We start from the raw sequence: 23,104 nt of genomic DNA, 5'->3' as shown, positions 1-23,104 counted from the left end.
CTTAACAACTGCAACACCAGGGAAGCCCGCGAATTATTTTTAAATCTAAAAATTCTGGTGTCACAGTTTAAAAAAATTGAGATTATGTCATATTTAGAAAAGCAGTACACGAGTTGATTACAGAAGGCCACCAAAGCTTATTCCAGAAGTTAACATTTACAGGAAAGTTCAAATTGTACATACTAAAATTTATTCCAAGCTATGTAAAGAAACAATAAAGAAAACGTAAATCCGGGCTTCCCTGGTGGCGCAGTGGTTGAGAGTCCGCCTGCCGATGCAGGGCAAGCGGGTTCGTGCCCCGGTCCGGGAGGATCCCACGTGCCGCGGAGCGGCTGGGCCCGTGAGCCGTGGCCGCTGAGCCTGCGCGTCCGGAGCCTGTGCTCTGCAACGGGAGAGGCCACAACAGTGAGAGGCCCGCGTACCGCAAAAAAAAAAAAAAAAAAAAAAAAGAAAAGAAAACATAAAGCCATCACACAAAAAACAACACTTCCAATTGTTCCTTTACAAAGGCACCATGTAGTGACAGATTCCGTCATTTCTTGTCCCACGTGTCCTCTCCCTACTCCTCTGCTCCACGTCAGGAAAAGGGAAGGGGGTGACCCACAACTGAGTGAATCAAGTCACTGCCCCCCCGCTGAACAAGGTGGGCAAATGTTATCTTCGCATACAAGTAATTACAAAATGCACAAGCCGTGTAGACAGCAGCTTTGCAACTCCCATCCTCATCCGCATAATTTAAACAAAAAAATTTTTGTTTTGTTTTTTTGGCCGCACCGTGCCGTATGCAGGATCTTAGTTCCCCAACGAGGGATCGAACCTGTGCCCCCTGCAGTGGAAGCACGCAGTCTTAACCACTGGACCACCAGGGAAACCCCAGTTTAAACAAATTTTAAATGTATTAGATTCTAAAGACACAAATCAGTATTATCACAACTTAATCATCCACATCCAAACAACTCACCACCCATCCGAATCCAGTTTCCCCTCTCCACCTGCACTACTAGGTATTTCCATTTCATTGTTTCTCTTTCTTGCTCCCTCCGCTCTCCTGCTGTTCCCGCCCGCCTCTCCATTTCCTCCCTCCCACCCGGCCTGCCCCGCTCTGCGACCGTTTCCCCTCTTGTTGCTCTTTCTCCCCAACCAGACTGCTCCCCCTGTCCATTATTTCTGCTTCTTTCTTCCCCCACTCCTCCTCCCTCTCTGTCCTCTCGGTTACACCTTTTCTGAGACAGGACGGAAGGGGACACGGCGCAACCGCTAGAAGAATGACACAGCTGTTGAGAATACGACAAAAACTGGTTATAACCGATCAGGCCACTGAGCCTCGTTATACGCCCATTGTAATACATTAGCTAAACGACACACCCACAGGCGCCATGACAGTTCCGAGGCCAACCATAAAAGGCCCAAAAATGGGCAGTTGCCCAATTCCTGGAAATCTCCGCCTCTCCCCTTAATAGTTGGAATAACCCTCCCACTCATTAGACTATGAAATTACTCAGCCCCTAAAAACTAACCACGCCATATTTGGGGGCCGCTCTCACCTTCTGAGACGGACTGCATTCTGTCTGGAATGTGCATATCCCAGGGCCTCTCGCCTTCTGAGGGTCTACATTCTGTCTATGGAGTGTGTATCTCTCTCGATAATCTACTTCTTACCTACCACTTGGCCTCTCGCTGAATTCCTTCTACGCTGAGATGTAAAGAACCTGAGCTTCATTACGTCCTGAGACCAGGTGTGCGATGTTAATTAAAAGACAGTGGGTTCGAGTCCCAATCTGAGGTGTGTGGTTTCGCTTCCCTCCGTTACACTCCCTTCCTCCCAACTCTCTACAGCACCCCGTGGGGATGCTTCTTTCCTGCTCTCTCTCTCTCTCTCTTCCTCTGCTCTTTTAGTCACTAGTCCTCTTGTCTCTCCCTGCACCAAGCTGCTCTGAAGGCCAAGGTTCCAACTCTTTTATTCTCTCCCCCAATTCCGTGTGTGAAGAGCCTCATCACTGTTGTTCCCCCTCCTACCGCTGATCCAGAGCCCGTGTCTCTGTGTTGCTCTCCAATCGCTGGAGATCCGGCTTTTTAACTGACTTCTCTATTTTAGCCACCTGCTACAATCACGGCTTAATCACTTTCATTTTCCGTCTCTTTACAAGTCCTCGGCCACCCTCTATGTTCTCCATCGGTTCTCCCCCACTCTTTCCTCATCTCAGTTTTTCTATTTCTCTCGGTCGCTCTGTCTCAGCTTCTCCTGAACCCCCTCGCCCCCATATTTACGGTGATGGCGACTGAATAAGATGCCCGCGTACAGGCAGGGACCATTTTCCAATGGAGGTGGTGTCACACGGCTGGCCCAGGTCACCTCTCCCTACGCCGGGTGAGGGGAAGGGCTGACTACGAAGGGGAGGCCTGCGGAGCAGAAACACCGGCCCGAGGAGACGCAAGGACAGAGGGGCGGGGAGAGAGGGGGTCTCAGGAGAGGGGCGGGCTCTGTAGAACCCCAGGACCGAGGAGAGGACGCGCGCGGGCTGTCGGGAGCGGGGCGGCCGGCGCTGCCCTCCAGGGGCCGAGGGGCGAGGCTGGGGGGCGCGAATCCACCTCGCGGAAGAAGGCTTTATAGGGGAAGGCGGAGGTAGTAAAGGATTTAAAGCAGGAAAATGTCGCGAATGGAGGTGTCTACCTGGACCGAAGGTAGAAAAGCCAAGGGCACCGGGACCTGCCTCAGAACGATTTTTCAAACCCAAAGGAAAACATACCCGACCTGTAACGGTTTTGTCTCGATTTACTGGGTCGGAGGGCCGGCTGCTGGGAGTTCAGGTCCGTAGTGACTCCCGAGACCCTGAGGGTGCAGTCAGCGAGACCGCGCAGCACAGATTTACACTACACGGTCCATAAGAAGCTGCGCGCGCAGAGTCTCCGGCGGGGCTTCCGGGGCGGGGCCTGGGTGCTATCGGCGAGGGGCGGGGCGAGGAGGGAGCCGAGTTCCGTGCAGGGAACGCCGGGCTGCAGGGCCGGTGATGGGGAAGGAGGAGTGGTTCCCCTTGCCTCGAAACTGCTCATTTTAAGTGTCTGTCTGGAGAGGGGACTGCGAGGCGCAGGCTTAAGCTAGAAAAACAATGTTAACTCACAGCTCCCAGCGTGACCTTTTCCTCCACACTACTCGCTTCCCGGTCTGAAAGAAACTGCGCGTGCGCATACGGGCTACGGGCTGGACCTGAGCGGAGCACCACCAGCAACGGGCGGGGCGTGAGGAGCCCAGGCCTGCGCAGCGACTGCGAGAGGGAGGGGCGCGGCCGGCTAGGGGCGTGGTCTGCGCGTCTTTTAGTTTCCCTCTCAAGCTCTTTTCCAAGTTTACACATGCTTGAGGGTCTCTGTGTCGTGTGAGGTAGCATTGCTTCCAGCTTAGTTTAAGTTATTGTCTTTAATAGTTTTACAGTAAAAGATTACAGTTGTGTGGGCCACTTCTTTTGGAAATTAAGATATTTTCTTTTTAACAAGCTGAAAACGGTTTAAGTCAGGACCTATTTCTGCCAGAGGGTTGAACGCCCGTCCTGAACTGAGAGAACTCGGATATCAGTGAGGGATTGATGTGGGGTGGTGTTTGGATCCAAGAACATTTCCTGCAGTTAGAATTAATTTAAGCAGTTTAAATAAACAGCAACTGGAGTTCTCTCTGTAGGGATTACAAGCTAGAATATGAAATGCAAAACTCTCCCTGGGTAGAATGGGCTCTTTAATACCAAAACGCTGTGAACAGCATTTTGTTTCTAGTTTCCATTCACCCAGGAGGCCAAATTCAACTGTGTTCAGTTCCAGAGACTCTGATGGGGACAAGACCTGGATGTGCGGAGTGGAGGGCTAAGCAGTGACAGTTTAGGTCCCTAATCTTTGCTTTTAAAAAAGAGCAAAAGTTTTTTATGAACTGTATAAATTTGTTGTCGACAAAAAAAAAAAATCAATATTCAACCTAAGGCAGAAATGGAAGAAATGGAATATTTTATTTAAGCCAATCTGAGGACCATAACCCGGGAGACATAACCCGGGAGAGCTCTGAGGACTGTTTAGAAGAGGTAAGGGTGAAGGCCAGTATATATGTGATTCGGGGGAAGAGATAGAGTGCAATACAAGCACACGTACTGGAAGAAGGGTACTGCTGTTGGTGAGAAACAGCTGCTTTAGTTCATGGTTTTAGTGCTTTTTTAACTATGGGAAGATGCAGGAAACTGGGTTCATAAAACTGTCTCCTAAAACTATCTATCTGTGGGCCAGTTCTGCGAGTTTTCCCAGAGCAGAGAACACAGTGCCTCACCCAGACCTTCGCCCTGAAGTCCTGTCAGGGCGGCTGTAGTTCAGTGACTGCGGTGCCTAATGTCTTGTTTCTTGTAGAACTGGATGGGGAGCAACATTCTCTATTTTCCAACCCCTTCCCTTTCGGTCTTAATTTCAACCAAGTTTTGGGAGGCATTTCGTGACCAATTTGTCCCACGGTGCTAAGAATGCTCGTTCCCAGGTCAGGTGAGGATTTCGTGGATGGGCTACTCGATGTGCTGTAACTGGACTAAGCCCTGTTAACAGTAGACAAAAGCCTCCGGACCGCCTAGATATCTGACTAGTCTGTTATGGTCCAGGTTCCCTCTTGTTGCTTCTTCTCATATCTAGAGTTACACTATTACAATCACTGATCTCACAGGACGATATCTGGTCAACTGTTTCAAGTCACATAGTCACTGTTATTTTTACTGGAGGCTCGGTCACACATTTGGTAATGCAAGAAACAATAATCGTGTAAAATAGGCAGAATACAAGTAGTATAGCTATTATCATTAATAAGGTCCTAAATAAGTATTTAAGTTACGAACTCCCGCTAGGTGCGACCCCTTATCCCCCAAAATTGTCAGACCCAGTACGTTCTGCACCAATTGTTATCTCTTTTTCTTAACCATTTTAAAAAATAGAAGTATAGGGCTTCCCTGGTGGCGCAGTGGTTGAGAATCCGCCTGCCGATGCAGGGGACACGGGTTCGTGCCCCGGTCCGGGAAGATCCCACGTGCCGCGGAGCGGCTGGGCCCGTGAGCCATGGCCGCTGAGCCTGCGCGTCCGGAGCCTGTGCTCCGCAACGGGAGAGGCCACAACAGTGAGGCCCACATACCACAAAAAAAAAAAAAAAAAATAGAAGTATAGTTAATTTACAATGTTGTTTCAGGTGTACAGCAAAGTGATTCAGTTATACACACACATATAACATAATATTTATATATAATATATATTCTTTTTCAGATTCTTTTTCATTATAGGTTATTACAAGATACTGAATATACTTCCCTGTGCTATGCAGTAGGTCCTTGTTGTTTATCTATATTACATATAGTCGTGTGTATATATTAACCCCAAGCTCCTAATTTATTCCTCCCACCCCCCCTTTCCCTTGTGGTAACCATAAATTTGTTTTCTATGTCTGTGAGTCTATTTCTGTTTTATAAGTAAGTTCATTTATATCAATTTTTTTAGATTCCACATATAAGTGATATCATATATTTGTCTTTCTGTGTCTGACGTACTTCACTTGACATGATAATCTCTAGGTCTATCCACGTTGCTGCAAATGGCGCTATTTCATTCTTTTTTATGGCCACGTAATATGCCATTGTATATATATATATACCACAGTTTCTTAATCTATTCATCTGTTGATGGACACTCAGGTTGCTTCCATGTCTTGGCTATTGTCAATAGTGCTGCTATGAACATTAGGGTGCATGTATCTTTTTGAATTAGAGTTTTCTTCAGCTATGTGCCCAGGAGCGGAATTGCAGGCTCACATGGTAACTCTGTTTTGAGTTTCTAAAGTAACTTCCATACTGTTCTCTCCATAGTGTGTGCTGCAACTTACATTCCCACTAACAGTGTAGGAGGGTTCCATTTTCTCCACACTCTCTCCCTCATTTATTGTTTGTAGACTTTTTGATGATGGCCATTCTGACAAGTGTGAGGTGATACCTCATTGTAGTTTTGATTTGCATTTCTCTAATGATTAGTGATATTGAGCATCTTTTCATGTGCCTATTGGATATTTGTATGTCTTCTTTGAAGAAATGTCTTTTGATCTTCTGCTTATTTTTTGAACCAACTGTCATCTTTAAGGGAAATAATAGATTGACATTGTATATGAAGTTCACTAAAGATGTCTGCATCTATAACACAGGTGCTGTGTCACCATGACCCCTTACAGGATTGAGAAAGGAATGTTATCTTTTTTTTTTTTTTTCTGCCTTTGGGGAGGTCTAGTTAATGCATAATGCAGATGCACAACGCACATTAGAGGGAAGGGAAGACAAAGGGTAGAGAAAAAGTTTTTCTTGTCTTGCCTTTAAAATATGAACTTTAATTCGTCAAGTTGTATTTTTTATATAATTGTTATTCTATTCCACACTTGAGATAAACTTGTTCACTTCATCATTTACATCTCAATATCTAAATATAATTAATTTCAAATTCACTATACATTCATTCTGAAAGTACCTGGGAAGTTTATTTTTTATTTAAAAATTGGAAGGCATTTTAGCTCTTTGTTTTCTATTTCTGAATGTTCAGGTGTGGATAACGAAGCTTGTAAAATACATAGTCTCCAGATGACATTGGGATTATTCTGACCTAAAGAATAATCGATTTTGCATTATTTCTATGGATATTTAGTAGGGGGGAATATCCTCTTTAATATGAACACTAGAGAAAGTAAAACTAGATTACCTGAGGTCTGAGAACTTCATTTCCACCCTCAGCAATATTTAATAGCGTTCAGCAATTAGTAGAATGCAGTAAGCTAAGGAGGGCCCATTGAGGAAAGCAGCTTGTCTCTCTGACAAACGCACATTGGTTCTATGCGTGTTTTTCCGTTGTCTTCTCTAGAATAGTAATGGTGCTACTTTCACAAGTAGGAGCCTTGAGGAACAAAGTGGTTTGTCTGCCCCTTGCCTATGTTTCCCGCCTCAAGCCTTCCAGCTTCCCCTCTGCTGTTCGGTTCTGACACCAGCTTCCTGCTGTTCTACTTTCTACTGTTGCTTTACACAATCCCAACAAACCCAATCAAGTCAGCATTTGAGGCTGTGAATATTTAAGCCAAGGTCATTGCAGACAACCAAGAACTTTTGTCCATCGAGGGGTCTAGGCAGCCGGGAGGCCTCTCCTTTTTCTGCTGAATTTAGGCTCTTTTATTTCCGAAATGGGTCTTGCTTAGCCTGAGGCACTGCCCCTTGGTTAAGTTCACTGCGGTCCCGGTTGAACTTACACTTGCCCTTTGCCCTTGTTGAGGGTAAGGGGCATTGTCTGGATGGAGGACCCTTGGCTAGACCCGCGTCTGCTGTTCCTGGTCAGCTCCTTCCTCACTCTTTCCAGGGCGAAGGAGCCCTGCACACATGTGTCCCCCGAAGTGAAGACCACGCCGGAGGGTGTACGAGTTTCACGCTCTGTTCTTCTCGTTAATTTGCTGACTACATACGGGGTATGTACTGTAGTCCAGGCTTGTTTTGTCTGCATCAGGGGTGAAATGATGAGCCAGTGGAATACACTCCCCTACCTTATCCAGGCTGTTTTTCCATCACGGAGACAAGCACACCCTGTCGCTTACGTACAGCCGTGCAAGTCAGATGCCCCAAAGCAGAGGACGTGTGACTCCTTCTCCCGTGACCCTCTACTTCCTTGCCCTCCCTGGCGCCCCCGTCACACCCAGCTGTGCCTCCTCTGTGCTGACCCCGCGCGGCTCATCACAGCTGGAGAAAAGCGCACCCCCGGGCTGACTGGTCTCTCCTCAGATTCCCTGTGTCCGCTCCATACCTTCCCTTCACAGGCCCTCGTAAGTGCAATTCATCCTCTCCCGTCTTTTCTCTCAAAGACCCTGTTTCTTCTTCCTTGAGCCCCTGGGGCGAAGGGAGGAGATCTCCTCTAACTGGCTCACCCACCTGCCTCGGGGCCTGTGTTCTCCCCTCAGTATCCACCGTGAAGTCTGTCCCTGCTCCTGGCCGCGGCTGACCCTGCGACTGTGCCCGCCGCCAGCTTCACCGTGGCAGGACGGCATGGCATCCGTCCTCCGCTGCATCATGTATTGGACTTTTAGGGGTTTACGTTCGTCAGCATACACAAACGGTGGTGTTGCCTATCTTACACACAAGGACCAACACACACACACACACACACACACACACACACACCAAAACTTTTTTTTTTTTTTTTTTTTTTTTCTTTTTTTGCGGTACGCGGGCCTCTCACTGTCGTGGCCTCTCCCGTTGCGGAGCGCAGGCTCCGGACGCGCAGGCTCAGCGGCCACGGCTCACGGGCCCAGCCGCTCCGCGGCACGTGGGATCTTCCCGGACCGGGGCACGAACCCGTGACCCCTGCATCGGCAGGCGGATTCTCAACCACTGCGCCACCAGGGAAGCCCCACGCCAAAACCTTTCTATGCACTCTACCATCTTTAAAACAAAGCATTCTTAATTAACTACTACATTTTCCCTACTACTAAGTACACTACTATTAGTGTATTAGTGTATTATTAGATTTTGTCCTGTTTTCATGGAAATAATCCCAGACATTTTTCCCCAAAATATTATTAGCTAGTTGTGTTAAATGGCCACCATAATTAATAAGGGGTTGGAATTTTGGAATTTCATATTCACACCTCATGTTCAAGAAAACATTTTGCAGATCAAAGTAAAATACCCCTTATTAATGATATTAAATGACAGGGTAGCCGAGGATAATTGTGGGAAGAGATGTATCAACTGACTTTGTTCTAAGGCCTGAGGGTAAACTATTCCATGCAACTCATGGCCAGTCTATGAGGCGTTCCAAATGAGGCAAAGTTATTAGAGGACTTAGTGTTGTCTACATTACAGATTTATTTCCTTTCAGCTTCATCTCAATCTAAACAAACTAAAATAATTCTTCAGGGACTTCCCTGGTGGCGCAGTGGTTAAGAACCTGCCTGCCAATGCAGGGGATACAGGTTCGAGCCCTGGTCCGGGAAGATCCTACATGCCACGGAGCAACTAAGCCTGTGCGCCACAACTACTGAGTCTGCGCTCTGGAGCCCGCAAACCACAACTACTGAGCCCGTGTGCCACAACTAGTGAAGCCCGAGCACCTAGAGCCTGTGCTCTGCAACAAGAGAAGCCACCGCAACGAGAAGCCCGCACACCACAATGAAGAGTAGACCCCGCTCAGCACAACTAGAGACAGCCCGCGCGCAGCAACGAAGACCCAACAAAGCCGACAATAAATTTAAAAAATAAATTAAAAAAATAATAATTCTTCAAGCTTTAATACAGATATTCTGATTCTAGTATCAGGGTAGGAAATTAAAAAATCCACTTTGAGATGTTATTCATTCATGCCATCCCCCCTGACAGTGAGAGACATACAAAAGGCTTGTACTTGGGAAATAGTCTAATGTCATCTCTAAATGTATTTTCAGATTGGACTGTAACTTAATGGAAATATAACTGTTATATCATAACTCAGTGAGGTTCAGAATTGGGAAAGCTACAATAAATATTTCCCATGAAGCAGCAGAGATGTCAACAGGATTTCCCTGGAAATGGCAAACATACTCAATTGAGGGTGAACTTAAAATGTTATTTTAAAGTTATGTTTGTTCTGAAAGACATGAAATAATTCTTACATTATACTTCTCAATTACATTTTTCTCTTTTATTCATTTTAATTTCCACATATAGTTGCATGGTAATTACACCAACATAATGACTTCCTTCACCCCTCTAACTGCTGCACATCAAGAGCTATGGGTTCCCCTAATTTCTCAGCCACCGTGCAGCTAGGCAAGGCCTTGAGAACAGTTTCGCCAAATAGGGTGTGAGTGGAAGTAATGCATCGCTCATCTGAATGACCAAATCTCTATGCCACAAATCACAACATCACCATCAGAACTTCCTCTTACACAAATATCCCTGAGAGAAGGGAAGACACATATCCACAAAGACTTCCTGTAAAAGATGTCCACAGAAGCATTTTTCTTAACAGCCAAAATGTGTAAAGAACCCCTCCAACGAGTGAAGACTGGGTAATCCAACTGTGGATATTACTGCTCAGCAATAAAAAGTTATGAGGCACTAATAGATGTTACAATATGGATGAGCCTTGTAGACAGTAAACTAACTGAAAGAAGGGAGAAATAAGGCCACGTTATGTGACTTAATTTATGTGAAATGCCCCAAAGAGCCACATGCATGCAGACAGAAGGTAACAATGTTTCCTTGTGGCTGGGGATGGAATATGGAATAACTGCTAAAGCGTGCTGGTTTTGTTTTTTTTAAGGGGAGTGATAAATGATGAAAATACTGTGGATGGACATTGTAAATATACAAATCCTACCGTACTGTGCACTTAAAAAGTGTGAATTTTATCGTATGCAAACTACACCTCAACAAAACAAACATAATCTAGTATCTCCCCATCAAACTCAGGAAAGAGATCTGCTCTACTATACTAACCACGGCCCACCAGGTGTTGGGGATATGAGCTCCAGTTTCCACTGTGCTAATGGAAGCAAAAGACGATGACAGGAGTTAACGGCAGGATGGGGAGGAACTGAAGAGACGCACTGTAAGATAAAATTAACATATCAAGCTTCCAAAACTTCCAGTGGTGCACCCGCACGTTTGCAACAAGTCTCCTGCTTCCACATTCTGAGACTTTGGTTCAAGCTAAATTAGAAACGTGAGAGGCCTCTCTCTGTGTTTACACGACACATGCTTTGTACCTGTCATTGCTCTACGTACATTTCCACACCACACGGAACTAAAAATAACGATATATGCATCGTCCAGATGTTTCACTGATGCCATAAAAAGGAAATACAAATTAAATATACAAATTGGGCTAAACAGTGTTTTAAAAAGACGATAAATATGACTAACAAAATGGAATGTTACTACAGTTTAGAAACTATGAAACGTATTGCTTATTACTGTAACTTCAAAGATTTTTATAGCCTTTCAAAAATGATGATTATGAAAAATTATCGAATCATTATGTACTGTCTCATACACACTTCCACAGGTTAATTTTCATGAAACAAGTATGAAAATACCTTAGGCAATTTTTGTAAATAGGACTTCACAACCATTTTCAATAATCATATTGTACAACGGGATCTACATGTGCGTCAGGAGAAGGAATGTAGCAAGTACGTTATCACCTGATGAAAATTGTGGTCTTTTCCCAACCAAGAATTCAGGAGTTTCAAGTGTAAACATTCCGTTTTTATACAAGAGTCTGTTTCCATTTTTGATGTCTGGCTGCTGACACCTTTAAGCCTCACTAAAACCTCTTCCGATCCTGCCCAGGTGGGCAGGGCAGCCTGATGATAAGGCCTGAGCGCTCCCTCCCTTGGCAGCAGTTGTAGGTTCACATCACAAGAAAGTACCATCACCCCAGCCTGGTCCTGTATCCACCGTAACACAAGCCAGTCACCATTCTCTGCTCTCTGTAGCCATTTCCGGAACAACTTGGGAAGTCTACCCCGCTCTCTCCAGAAAGGCTCATTATGTAACAAACATTCATATGCAAACACTTTGTGTATGGAATTATTAGTCCTGACATCCAAAACTTGAGTGGGGCTCTGTCCTGTTCCGCCAGTTAGCACAAGTTCAAACTAACAAAACGTGTTACAGGGTGAATATATGAGCCATCAAAAAAATTCTCACTGTGTTCGTTCATTCTGAAAAGGAAACTCATGAACACCGACCCTTTCAAGTTATTTCCCTGAGCGCTCCAATTACAAAAAATAGGCTGTTATATTTACCTTTACTTCTGAAATTTCTATTTTCTTATATTTTTCATATCCTTACTATATTTCTGTTTTCACTTCAGGTAAAGGTGCAATCCATGGGTCTAATTTTGGCCTCCACCCACAAAAAGGCAGGCAAAACTATAATCATATCATGTATATCCATGAATGGGGAGGCAGGTATTAGGGTGTGAGAATCTGAAATTTCACTGTATTTTTATTATAGCCACAGAAATAATCTAGGATACACCATGGAGTGAATAGTTAAATGCAACTTATGAATATACATTTTCAAAATTGTAAGTTGTTTGAGTCTAACATGGAAAGAGATTGTTACAGATGCCACTCAACCCAAACAGCCACATAATGTATTATTCGTGTCCATCTACTCCGTCACTCCCCAGACGCTCTCAAACTTACATCATGTTGTATCTTAAAATTGTGTCCTCGTTTTTCTAGGTTACACGGATATGAATAAACCCCACCTAAAGAAGTAGGTCCTTTTTTTTGGCCGTGCAGCACAGCTTGTGGGATCTTAGTTCCCTGACCGGGGACTGAACCTGGGTCCATGGCAGTGAGAGTGCGGAGTCCTAACCACTGGACCGCCAGGGAAGTCCCAAGAAGTAGGTCCTTTCATCTTACTGATCCCTGCCCTGAGACCATCATGGTGACAAATGAAAAGCATGTAATGAAACTATGACGTCAACAGGTGTCTAACTTCAGGTTGCAGGTCACCAACAATAATGTAGCCTTTTTAAGAAACATCAAATAACTGAATAAAAAAATTTCACGGGGCCTCCCTGGTGGCGCAGTGGTTGAGAGTCCGCCTGCCGATGCAGGGGACGCGGGTTCGTGCCCTGGTCCGGGAGGATCCCACGTGCCGCGGAGCGGCTGGGCCCGTGAGCCACGGCCGCCGAGCCTGCGCGTCCGGAGCCTGCGCTCCGCAACGGGAGAGGCCGCGGCGGTGAGAGGCCCGCGTACCACAAAAAAAATAAAAAATAAATTTTTTAAAAAATCACAAACTGAAGATAATTAAACTTTCCCAGATGTCCCTTCTCCATTGGCAGATTTAGTTCCCCCAGTATAAATTGTCTTATGTGTAAGTCGATCGACAACACTGGTTGAACACTTTATCACCTTTGTTACATTTGTAATGTTTCTATCCAGTATGAATTCTTTGTGGTGTATCCTAGGTCACTGCTTAAAGGCCTTGACACACTTGTACAGTTTCTATCTTAAGTGAAGTCATTCACGACCACAAAGGTACACATTTCTGACAAAGCTGATCACTGTCATTACATTTGGAAGGTTTCTCTCTAGTAAGAATTGTTATGTTCCACAAGGCTGGTTGCAAGCTTTGCCACATACTTAAGTTTTATATGATTTCTCTCCTTGATGGAGTCTCTGATTTTAAGGCTTGACCACCTGCATCTAAGTTTTATCTCAATCCTTATATTTGTATTATATTCTGTCTACTATGAATTCTCCAATGATCCCCAAAGCTTCAGCTTTTAATAAAAGCACTGCCACATGTATCAGCTTTATGCTTCTTTTCAGTATGTATTTTCTGATGCCTAGAAAGGTTTGTTAATTGGGTAAAAGCTCTGCCACACTCATGACACTTGTAAGGTTTCTCACCAGTATGAATTATCTTATGTCGATTAAGATGTGAACTATCTGTAAAGGCTTTGCCACACTCATTACATTTATGAGATTTCTCTCCAATATGAGTTCTCTTGTGACGCCAAAGTTGTGAGTTCTGGATAAAAGCCTTATCGCATTTATTACATTTATAAGGTCTTTCTCCTCTATGAATCCTCTGATGTGCCTCAAGGCTTGAGTGTTGGATAAAAGCCTTGCCACATAAATTGCATTTGAGTTCTCCAGTGTGAGTCCTCTCATGACCCCAAAGCTGTGAATGCTGCATCAAAGCCTTGACACACACACTACATTTACTTGGTTTCTTTCCAGTATGCCTTCTCTGATGCCTACTAAGACTTGAAATTTGGGTAAAAGCTCTGCCACACTCATCACATTTGTAAGGTTTCTCTCCAGTGTGGATTGTCTTATGTTGAGTAAGATTTGAATGTTTGGTAAAGGCTTTGCCACACTCCACACATATATAAGGTCTCTCCCCAGTGTGGATTCTCATGTGTTGGGTAAGGATTGACCGCACGGGAAAGGCTTTGCCGCACTCGTTGCATTTGTAAGGTTTCTCGCCCGTATGAATTTTCTCATGAATCCACAGGAGTGAGCGCTGAATAAACGACCTCCCACACTCATGACACTGGTAAGGCTTCTCCCCGGTGTGCAGCCTCTGATGACTTGCGAGGACTGAATTTCGACTAAAGACCCTGCCACACACGTCACATCTGTACGGCTTCTCTCCTGTGTGGATTATCCGATGGTTCCTGAGGGCTGAGTGCACACTGAAGGCTTTCCCACACTCGTCACATCGGTAAGGTTTCTCTCCAGTGTGGATTATCTTATGTTGCGTAAGGTTTGAATGCTTCCTAAAGGCCTTTCCACACTCAGCACACAGGTAAGGCTTCTCTCCAGTGTGGGTCCTCTTATGCTGGGTAAGGCTTGACCGCTTCCTAAAGGCTTTGCCACACTCATTACACGTGTAAGAGTTCTCTCCAAAATGCACCATCTGATGACTGCCAAGGACTGATTTCCGACTGAAGACCTTGCTACACACGTCACATTCATAGGCCTTCTCTCTTGTGTGCACGACCTGATGTCGAGTGAGGTTTGAGCGCTGATTAAAGGCCTTGCCACACTCTTCGCATTTGTAAGGTCTCTCTCCAGTATGAATTCTCCGATGACACGCAAGGTGTGAATTTCGACTAAACACCTTACCACATACATCACAATTATATGGTTTCTCTCCTGTGTGGATTAACTGATGTCTGCTGAGGTTTGAGCCATAAGGAAAGGTTTTGCCACACTCATTACATTTGTAAGGTTTTTCTTTGTATGCTTTCTGGTCTTGTATCAGTATTGAAGGATGCATAAAGTCATTCTTATATGTATTAGAAATGTTGGTTTGGACAATAGGAGAAATTGTCTGAAGTGGTAAAAATGAGGTACTACTGTTGATACTCTTGTCAGCCTGATTAAATTCATCAAATTGCTCTTCACTTTTAAATATATGCAGTTCATCCCAAAAGCTTAATGTAAGCTTATTTTCAATACGTTTGTTTCCAGTATCCCTTCCACCATGTTGATTTTTTCTGTCAGTGAGATTTTCACTATGGGTTATAGGCATTCCTTTGTAATTTCTTTCATCATCTCTCCACTGACACTCAAACACACGCATGTTTTCCTGGATCTCCCTGAAGTAAAAATCTCTGATTTCACGGCTTTCATGTCTTCCCAACATCACTGTTTGGAATACTTCTCCTGTGTCACTGTTTGCTTTTGGTTTTAATTTCTTGATCACATGTATATGACAGACAGCTACAAGATATAAAGAAACATAGGTATTCTATTAATTACAGATCGTAAATAAATGTTTCATGTTGAAAACGTGATATGACACCAAAGGTAATACTTATCCTGAACAGTTATGTAACTTCCCAACCATGAGCTTCAAATTTTTTTTTTTTTTTTTTTTTGCGGTACGCAGGCCTCTCACTGTTGTGGCCTCTCCCGTTGCGGGGCACAGGCTCCGGACGCACAGGCCTAGCGGCCATGGCTCACGGGCTTAGTTGCTCCGCGGCATGTGGGATCCTCCCGGACCAGGGCACGAACCCGTGTCTCCTGCATCGGCAGGCGGACTCTCAACCACTGCGCCACCAGGGAAGCCCGAGCTTCAAATTTTTTGACACACTAAAGAAATAGGATCCTTTATGAATGAAAGAATAATCACATGTAATTCAAATTAATTTTAGGGTAACCTAGTCAAACACCCTACGATAAAAACACTCACATTGTGCAAACTTAGCTCTCAAAGAAAGGGTATTTTCCACCATGACCACAAAGATCACATACCTGTTAGCAGTAAACATACTGCTGTCTCATAACTGAGGAGAAAAAACCATAATATATATTTTATGCATAATTACTGTACATAAATAAGTACTAAAGGACAATGTACTGTAATGGTAAATAATGCAAAACAAGCTTATCTAATGAATAATCTAAATAACTCACAGTTTAGAATCACAAAACCATTGTAGCACTGAGAAAATAAATCAATAAAACAATTTATAAGAAAACAAAATATTTATCTTAATACACATTGTAAATCCACATGTACCCATTGAGAATAGGCATTTTACAGCATTAATAAGTGGTGCATGTCAGATATATTGCATAGTACATGCTGAAAAAACATCTATAAATCACAATATAAATTGATAAATATTCTAGCAAATCATGATAAAGCCAGCATAAATAATAAGTCACCATATTATAGAAAATTTTACTCTGTGGAACTCTTAACATTCCCCCTTTAGAATAAAGAAAGGACTTATATTCTAGAAGGAGCACACAATATGAGAACTGGCAGTTATGCTGAAATCACCGACTTACGCAATATCATGTCAGGAAATTATAAGGAAGAGCTGGAGAAAGAAGTCAGAAGTCACAGTTACGATTTCATGACTGCAGTTACATCAGTCAATTAATAGAGGAATTCCCTCTCTATGCAGTGCCCTTTAATTATCCTGTTCACTGGCACCAAATTATATGTGATACAGAGGAATGTGCTTTGAAAATTTACTAATTAAGGTCAGAGACAACATTGTTGAGAATATACTGCAAAAAAACGTACAAGGTGTACTGCAGACAAAGGATATTCATAATAAGTATGACAGAAAGTTGACACATCTTATTATAGAAAAGTAACTTTTGGAGTCTTTACTGTAAAACATACAATATTCTAAGCCATCTAAACACACTCATTTGGGACTTCCCTGGTGGCGCAGTGGTTGAGAGTCCGCCGGCTGATGCAGGGGACACGGGTTCGTGCCCCGGTCCGGGAAGATCCCACATACCGCCGAGCGGCTGGGCCCATGAGCCATGGCCGCTGAGCCTGCGCGTCCGGAGCCTGTGCTCCGCAACAGGAGAGGCCACAACAGTGAGAGGCCCGCGTACCGCAAATAAATAAATAAATAAATAAATAAATAAATAAAAACAATGAATGCCAATCTTCCTCAAACACTTGCAAAAAAACATGAGGTGGAGGAAATACTTCCAAACTCATTCTATGAGGCCAGAATTACTCTAATACTAAAACAGACAAAGACACTGCTATAAAACCACAGACCAATACCTCTGATGAATACTGATGCAAAAATCACATATAAAACGACAGTAAACCAAATGCAACACCACATTAAAAGAATTATACACCACGACCAAGGGGGATATATTTTTGGAATGCAAGGGTGGTTCAACATATAAAAACTTTTCCATGTAAACCTGCGCATTAAAAGAGTAAAAGGAAAAAAAAAAGCTACACAATCATCTCAATTGATGCCGGAAAACTATTTGAAAAAAGTTAACATGATAAAAAACACTCAATAAAGTGGAATACAAAACAGCTACCTCAACACAGGAAAGGACATGTATTAAATGGCCAAAACATCATACTCCATGTTGAAAGACTGAAAGCTTTTCCTTGAAGACTTGAAGATCAGGAACAAGACAACGATACATGCTCTCACTATCTATACAAAACATATTACTGAAAAAAAAAATACTAGAAGGCCTAGCCAGAATAGGAAGAAAAAGAAATAAAAGGTATCCAGATAGAAAAAGGAAAGAAAATTATGTTTCCAGCCAATGTGATCAAATGTGGAGAAAGACCTGAAGATTCTGCAAAAATCCTGCTAGAACTAATTAATGAATTCAGGAAAGTTGCAAGATATATTATCAACATGTAAAAATCAAGTGTGTTGAACAATGATGATGAACAATCTGAAAGAAAATTGAGAAAACAATTCCACTGACAATAACATCAAAGAATAAAAGATGCATAACCTTAGCAAAGAAGATTTGTACACTGTAAACTAAAAACATTGCTGAAAAATATTAGGAAAGATACAAAAAAATGCAAAAATATTCCAAGTTCATGGACTGGAATACAATATTGTCAAGATGTCAATATTACCCAAAACAATCAACATCTTCAATGCAAATACCTAGCAAAATCCCAAGTGTTTCTTGTAGAAACAGATAACTTCATCCTAAGATACATATAAAATCTCAAGAGACAAAGAACAGCAAAAACAAGCTTGAAGAGAACAAAGTTGGAGGTCTCCCACTTCCTTATTTCAATACTTAACACAGGGCTTCCCTGGTGGCGCAGTGGTTAAGAATCTGCCTGCCAATGCAGGGGACATGGGTTCGAGCCCTGGTCCGAGAAGATCCCACGTGCCGTGAAGCAACTAAGCCCGTGCGCCACAACTACTGAGGCCCATGTGCCCTAGAGCCCGTGCTCTGCCAACGGGAGAAGCTACCGCGATGAGAAGCCCGCGCACCGCAACGAAGAGTAGCCCTTGCTCACTGCAACTAGAGAAAGCCCGCACACAGCAACAAAGACCCAACACAACCAAAAATGGATAAAAATAAAATAAATAAATTTATTTTTAAAAAATACTTAACACAAAGATACACTCATCCAACAGTGTGGTACTGGCATAAGGACAGAGAGACCAGTGGAACAGAACAGAGAAATAAACGTCAGAAAGAAACAATGTGTATACGGTCAAGTGATGTTCCACAAGGGCGTCAAGATCAGTCAGTGGGGGAATCATAGTGTATTCCATTCTCAAAGATGCTGAGAAAACTGAATATCCACATGCAGAAGAATGTAGCTGGACCACTGCCTTACACCACATTACGTCTAAACATGAGCTCCAGAAGTGTAAGACTCCTAGCAGAAAACAGGAGGAAACCTTCATGACATTGAGTTCAGCAATGATCTATCAGATAGGACATCAAAAGCACAGGCAACAGAAATAAAAATGGATAAACTGGACTGCATCAATGTTTACAAGGTACTGTGCATTAAAGCACACTCAGTAGAGTGAAAAGACAATCTATGGTACGGGAAGAATATTTGCAAATCATGTGTCTGATAACAGGTTAATATTGGGGATATAGAAAGAATTCTAAAAGGGTCTGATCAGCACTTCCATCACGGGGGTAGGGGTGGATCCCCACGCCAACAAGCAATGTTCAGGCATCAGCTGGGTGTCCGACAATTGAACTCAGCTGTGACACTGTCTGCCTGGAGATAGTCATATCCGACAGGTTAAGGGCTTGGTGTTATAAAACTGCCCCCTCCACCTCCCACTTTAGATGCCAACCTCAAGTCCAGGATGTCTCCAGGGCTTCTGACCAGCAGCCTACAGATCAGGGGTTCCAACGATTTATTTGCTAAGAATGTTTTATAGCATTCAGAGAAACATGTTACTTATTAGACCATCAGTTTATTATAAAGGATATAACTCAAGAACAGCCAGCTGAAAGAGATGCAGAGGGCAAGGTATGGGGAAAGGGTTCGGGGTTTCCATGCCTTCCCCAAGACCACCCTTCTCCCCGAATCTCCAAGTGTTCACCAACCTGAAAGCTCTCAGAACGCTCTCTTTCTGGGTTTTCATGGAGGCTTAGGTACACAGGCATGACTGATGAAATCAGTGGCTGTTGGCAGGCAAACACAATTTCTAGCCCCTCTCCCCAACCCCTTCAATCAGGGGTGAGACTGAAAGTTCCAACCTTCTAATCACATGGCTGGTTCCCCTGGTGACAGCCCCCCATCTTGAGGGAATTCCCAAAAGTCACCTTATTACCATAAACTCAGCTGTGACTTAAGGGGATTTGTTATGTATAACAAGACACCCATTCTACCTTCATGGCTCTTAAGTAATTTCAGAAACTGAGGACAAGACACCTAAGGTTACACCAAAAGATGCCCCCGTTGCTGTTGTCACTCAGGAAATTCCAAGGGTTTGGGGAGCTCTGTGCCGGACACGGGGAAGAGGGTCCTCCTCAGAACTGAACCGTGTTGGCACCCAAATCTCAGACTTCCAGCCTCCAGAACGGTGAGAGACAAATGTCTGCTGTTAACAAGCCGCCCGGCCTATGGAACTTTGTTAGAGGAGCGAAAACCGACTAAGAGACCTATGATCCAGCAATTTCATTTCCCTGTATATGTAACAAAGACACTGAAAGCAGGATCTGGAAGCGGTATCTGCACACCCACGTTCACAGAGGCATTATCCACAAGAGCTAAGAGGTGGGAGCAACCCGAGTGCCCACTGACAGATGAACGCACAAAAAGGTGATTATTCAGGCAAAACAACAAACGACTCGGATCCCGTCCTGTGCTACAACATGGATGAACCTTGAGGGTGTTATGAAATAAGCCAGTCACAAAAAATACAATATGGGTCCACTTACGTGAGGTTATCAAACACGGTCAAGTTCATGGAAACAGAAAGCAGAATGGTGTTTGCTAGGGGCTGCTGAGGGGGGATAATGGGGGAGAAATCAAGTGAGTTTAAATACTCATGGTCATCAACTGAATCTATAGTCAAACAACGAGAAAAACGTGGTATATATTAACTCTTCTAAACTCAAATGATGTACAACACTATGAAAGTTATTTGACACAATAAAAAAAAGAACGTGAGGTCGGGGGTGCTTCTACTCTTAATACCGGGTATTAGTAGATACATAATTATTTTGAATCAATCAACAATATGCAATATGTCTGAAATTAATCAATGAGACGTCATAAATATCATCAGGCGAACAGAAGTAACCTTAGGGAGAAAACAGGTGAACGGCCCTCACGGGGGCGGACTTGTATTAACGGGCGCTGTAGTAACAGCAGTTCCGTGCGGAACCGTTTTCTGGCCGTGGCGTGGAGACTGATGGAGGAGAGCCGTGTGCCCAGAGGTGGCGACCGACACACACGGCAGACAAGCCGGAGGACAGCAGCACAGCACCAGCGGGACGGACGACAGGGACCAGGTACACGTTATACGAAGCTAATGCAAAGGAAGATGGGGAACAAGACGGTCTTCTTGTGTTCACGCGAGAATGCAATTTCCAAAAGACGGGTTGGGAGTTTGGGATTAGCAGATGCAAACTATTACATATATTATGAACGAATCACTTTGCTGTACACCAGAAACTAACACAACATTGTAAATCAACTGTACTCCAATATAAACTAAACTAAAAAAAAAAAAAAGGAATGGAGTTTCCAGAACGTTAGAAGTTTTGCAGGAAATACAGGTGTCAGAAACAACAGTGGAGAAGTTCATAAAGTGCAAGAAATGGGCTAAACTTTCTATAAAACACAACGGCATATATAAGTATTAATTCACTATATCAACATGGACGTTATGAACCTACACAGGGAGCATGATTATTAGAATATCACAGTCATGCCCCAAAATAAAAACTCAGTGAAATTTATATAAAATTCAACAAATTATGTACAGAAAATTGAAAACATACAATAGAAAAAGCAATGAATTTTATATAACAAATTATGGCAAGGCAATCAAATGGTATTCCTGGGATTAGGAGAGTGACAATAAAAAATACATATATTCTCAAGATATTAAAAAATCTCAATTTAAAAACTGTAATAAATTTAATTTGATATTTGGTACTCAGGTGAAAAGAAGTAGAAGGAATTAATAAGAATATGCTTTCAAAATATTCTGGACTAAGTGTAGGATTTAGGGAAATAGCTGCTGAGCCATACCCCCAACTCTAAAGGAGGAAATACTGTAATATATAGAAAACAATATCCACTCCCTAATCCCCCCCACACACACACATTGCAAATACGAAACAAAGAACACAAAGAGTAGCAGTGGCTTAAACACAACAAATTACGGTATTTCACTGAAGGTATCATTCAGCTGCGTAAGTTCCCTCACTAAGTTGCTTCAAAATAATGTGTTGAGGTAGAATGAACAATGGCACACACACAGAGGATAAAAAATGTGGTATGGGGCTTCCCTGGTGGCGCAGTGGTTGAGAGTCCGCCTGCCGATGCAGGGGACGCGGGTTCGTGCCCCGGTCCGGGAAGATCCCACGTGCCGCGGAGCGGCTGGGCCCGTGAGCCATGGCCGCTGAGCCTGCGCGTCCGGAGCCTGTGCTCCGCAACGGGAGAGGCCACAACGGTGAGAGGCCTGCATACAGCAAAAAAAAAAAAAAAAAAAAAAAAAAACCAAAAAAATGTGGTATGGACGATATAGTTTGGTCAGCAGCCTCAGAGATATGAGGAGATGATCTTCACAACAAATGTTGTTCCCAGCAGAAATTCGTGTGTTATTTACTGTGGCACAAAGGGGATGGTCATTAGCATATGCGAACACCGCTGCCACAGTGTCCTTGAGAGATGCTTTCATGACACTCCTCCTCACTGGAAAGATTACTGAAAACACTTATCAGTCAGGCTCTCCTGATACTTTCCATCTCAGTATCCCAGGACATGCTGGCCACTCTACTGTGTAGCTTCAAGTGGTGCTTCTTACGTAGCAGGATAACATCGCAAGATACGAGTGACGGTATTCTCTGTCAAGAATTCTGTTACCAAGGAAACCCACTCCATAGGAGAGTCCACCGAAAATCGTCTGTTACTTAAAGGTGGGTGATCACGGCAAAAAAACAGGATAAAATTTCAGACCCTAAGACTGTGTATTTCAGAAGCAAGTTTCAGGGGCAAATTCATGCAAACTTAAGAGAATTGAAATCTGAAGAGTCTACATTACCCAACTAGATAGAGTAGTGCAAGAGGCAGGAAAATACAAGATGTGGGGTCAGATATTGTAGGATCTTGAGATGGGACCATGTGCTCTACCCACAGATGCCAAGCTAAGAGCCTGAAAGGCTGGCATATGCTCCCCACGTAGGACTGGGGATTAAAAAGCAGATCTCTCTGTCCACCGTCTTTACAGTTTTCCCAAGTAACAATCACAGATGATCCAACCCACCTCTCGCTACACACCCCCAAGCTGTGTGACAAAAATAGAACAGGAGGAAGGTCTGAGGGATGTGAACAGGCAGGCGGGGCATGAGACAGCCCCATGCAGGTTCTGGGGTGACAGACGGAATCAAAGAGCAGCCGGCGTTTTCTCATCTCCTGATTAGGTCTCCCAAGCGCAGCAAATGGAGATGGAACTGGGGAAGGTCCAGGGATTAGGACTGTGGAGGTGTCAGCTCTGATCAATATGGATGAGAGACCAAGGGGAAAAGAGACCCCTTTCAAACATCCCGTCCCATGTTCCTCAAGGTCAAGGAACCAAAGAGTTCAGAGGAGCCAGATGACAGAGT

General features: G+C 43.8%; 2 protein-coding genes across 5 annotated transcripts in view; both read right to left on the bottom strand.

The window, feature by feature from the left end:
• The window catches only part of LOC131744559 (zinc finger protein 836-like), a 383,402-nt gene extending 380,521 nt beyond the window's left edge, over positions 1-2,881 (bottom strand). For both annotated transcript variants that reach the window (XM_067018898.1, XM_059044153.2), the window contains exon 1: positions 2,748-2,881. The gene's annotated coding sequence lies outside the window, so the exon portion shown is untranslated. The remainder of the gene's footprint in view (positions 1-2,747) is intronic.
• LOC131744510 (zinc finger protein 665-like) overlaps positions 1-23,104 on the bottom strand; it is a 341,106-nt gene that overhangs the window by 307,686 nt on the left and 10,316 nt on the right. For 2 of the 3 annotated variants that reach the window (XM_059044086.2, XM_067018792.1), the window contains exon 4: positions 9,679-15,253. The exons of the other annotated variant lie outside the window; for it this stretch is intronic. In XM_059044086.2, the coding sequence (XP_058900069.1) occupies positions 13,296-15,253 (1,958 nt within the window). In that variant the 3' untranslated portion in view covers positions 9,679-13,295. Of the gene's footprint in view, positions 1-9,678; positions 15,254-23,104 lie in introns of those variants that run through there. 3 annotated transcript variants of the gene reach the window in all.

This window comes from Kogia breviceps, chromosome 18 (assembly GCF_026419965.1).
Source record: "Kogia breviceps isolate mKogBre1 chromosome 18, mKogBre1 haplotype 1, whole genome shotgun sequence".
Classification (NCBI taxonomy): domain Eukaryota; kingdom Metazoa; phylum Chordata; class Mammalia; order Artiodactyla; family Physeteridae; genus Kogia; species Kogia breviceps.
Note: the sequence above shows the minus strand (reverse complement) of the source record. Positions and strands in the feature narration are given on the sequence as shown.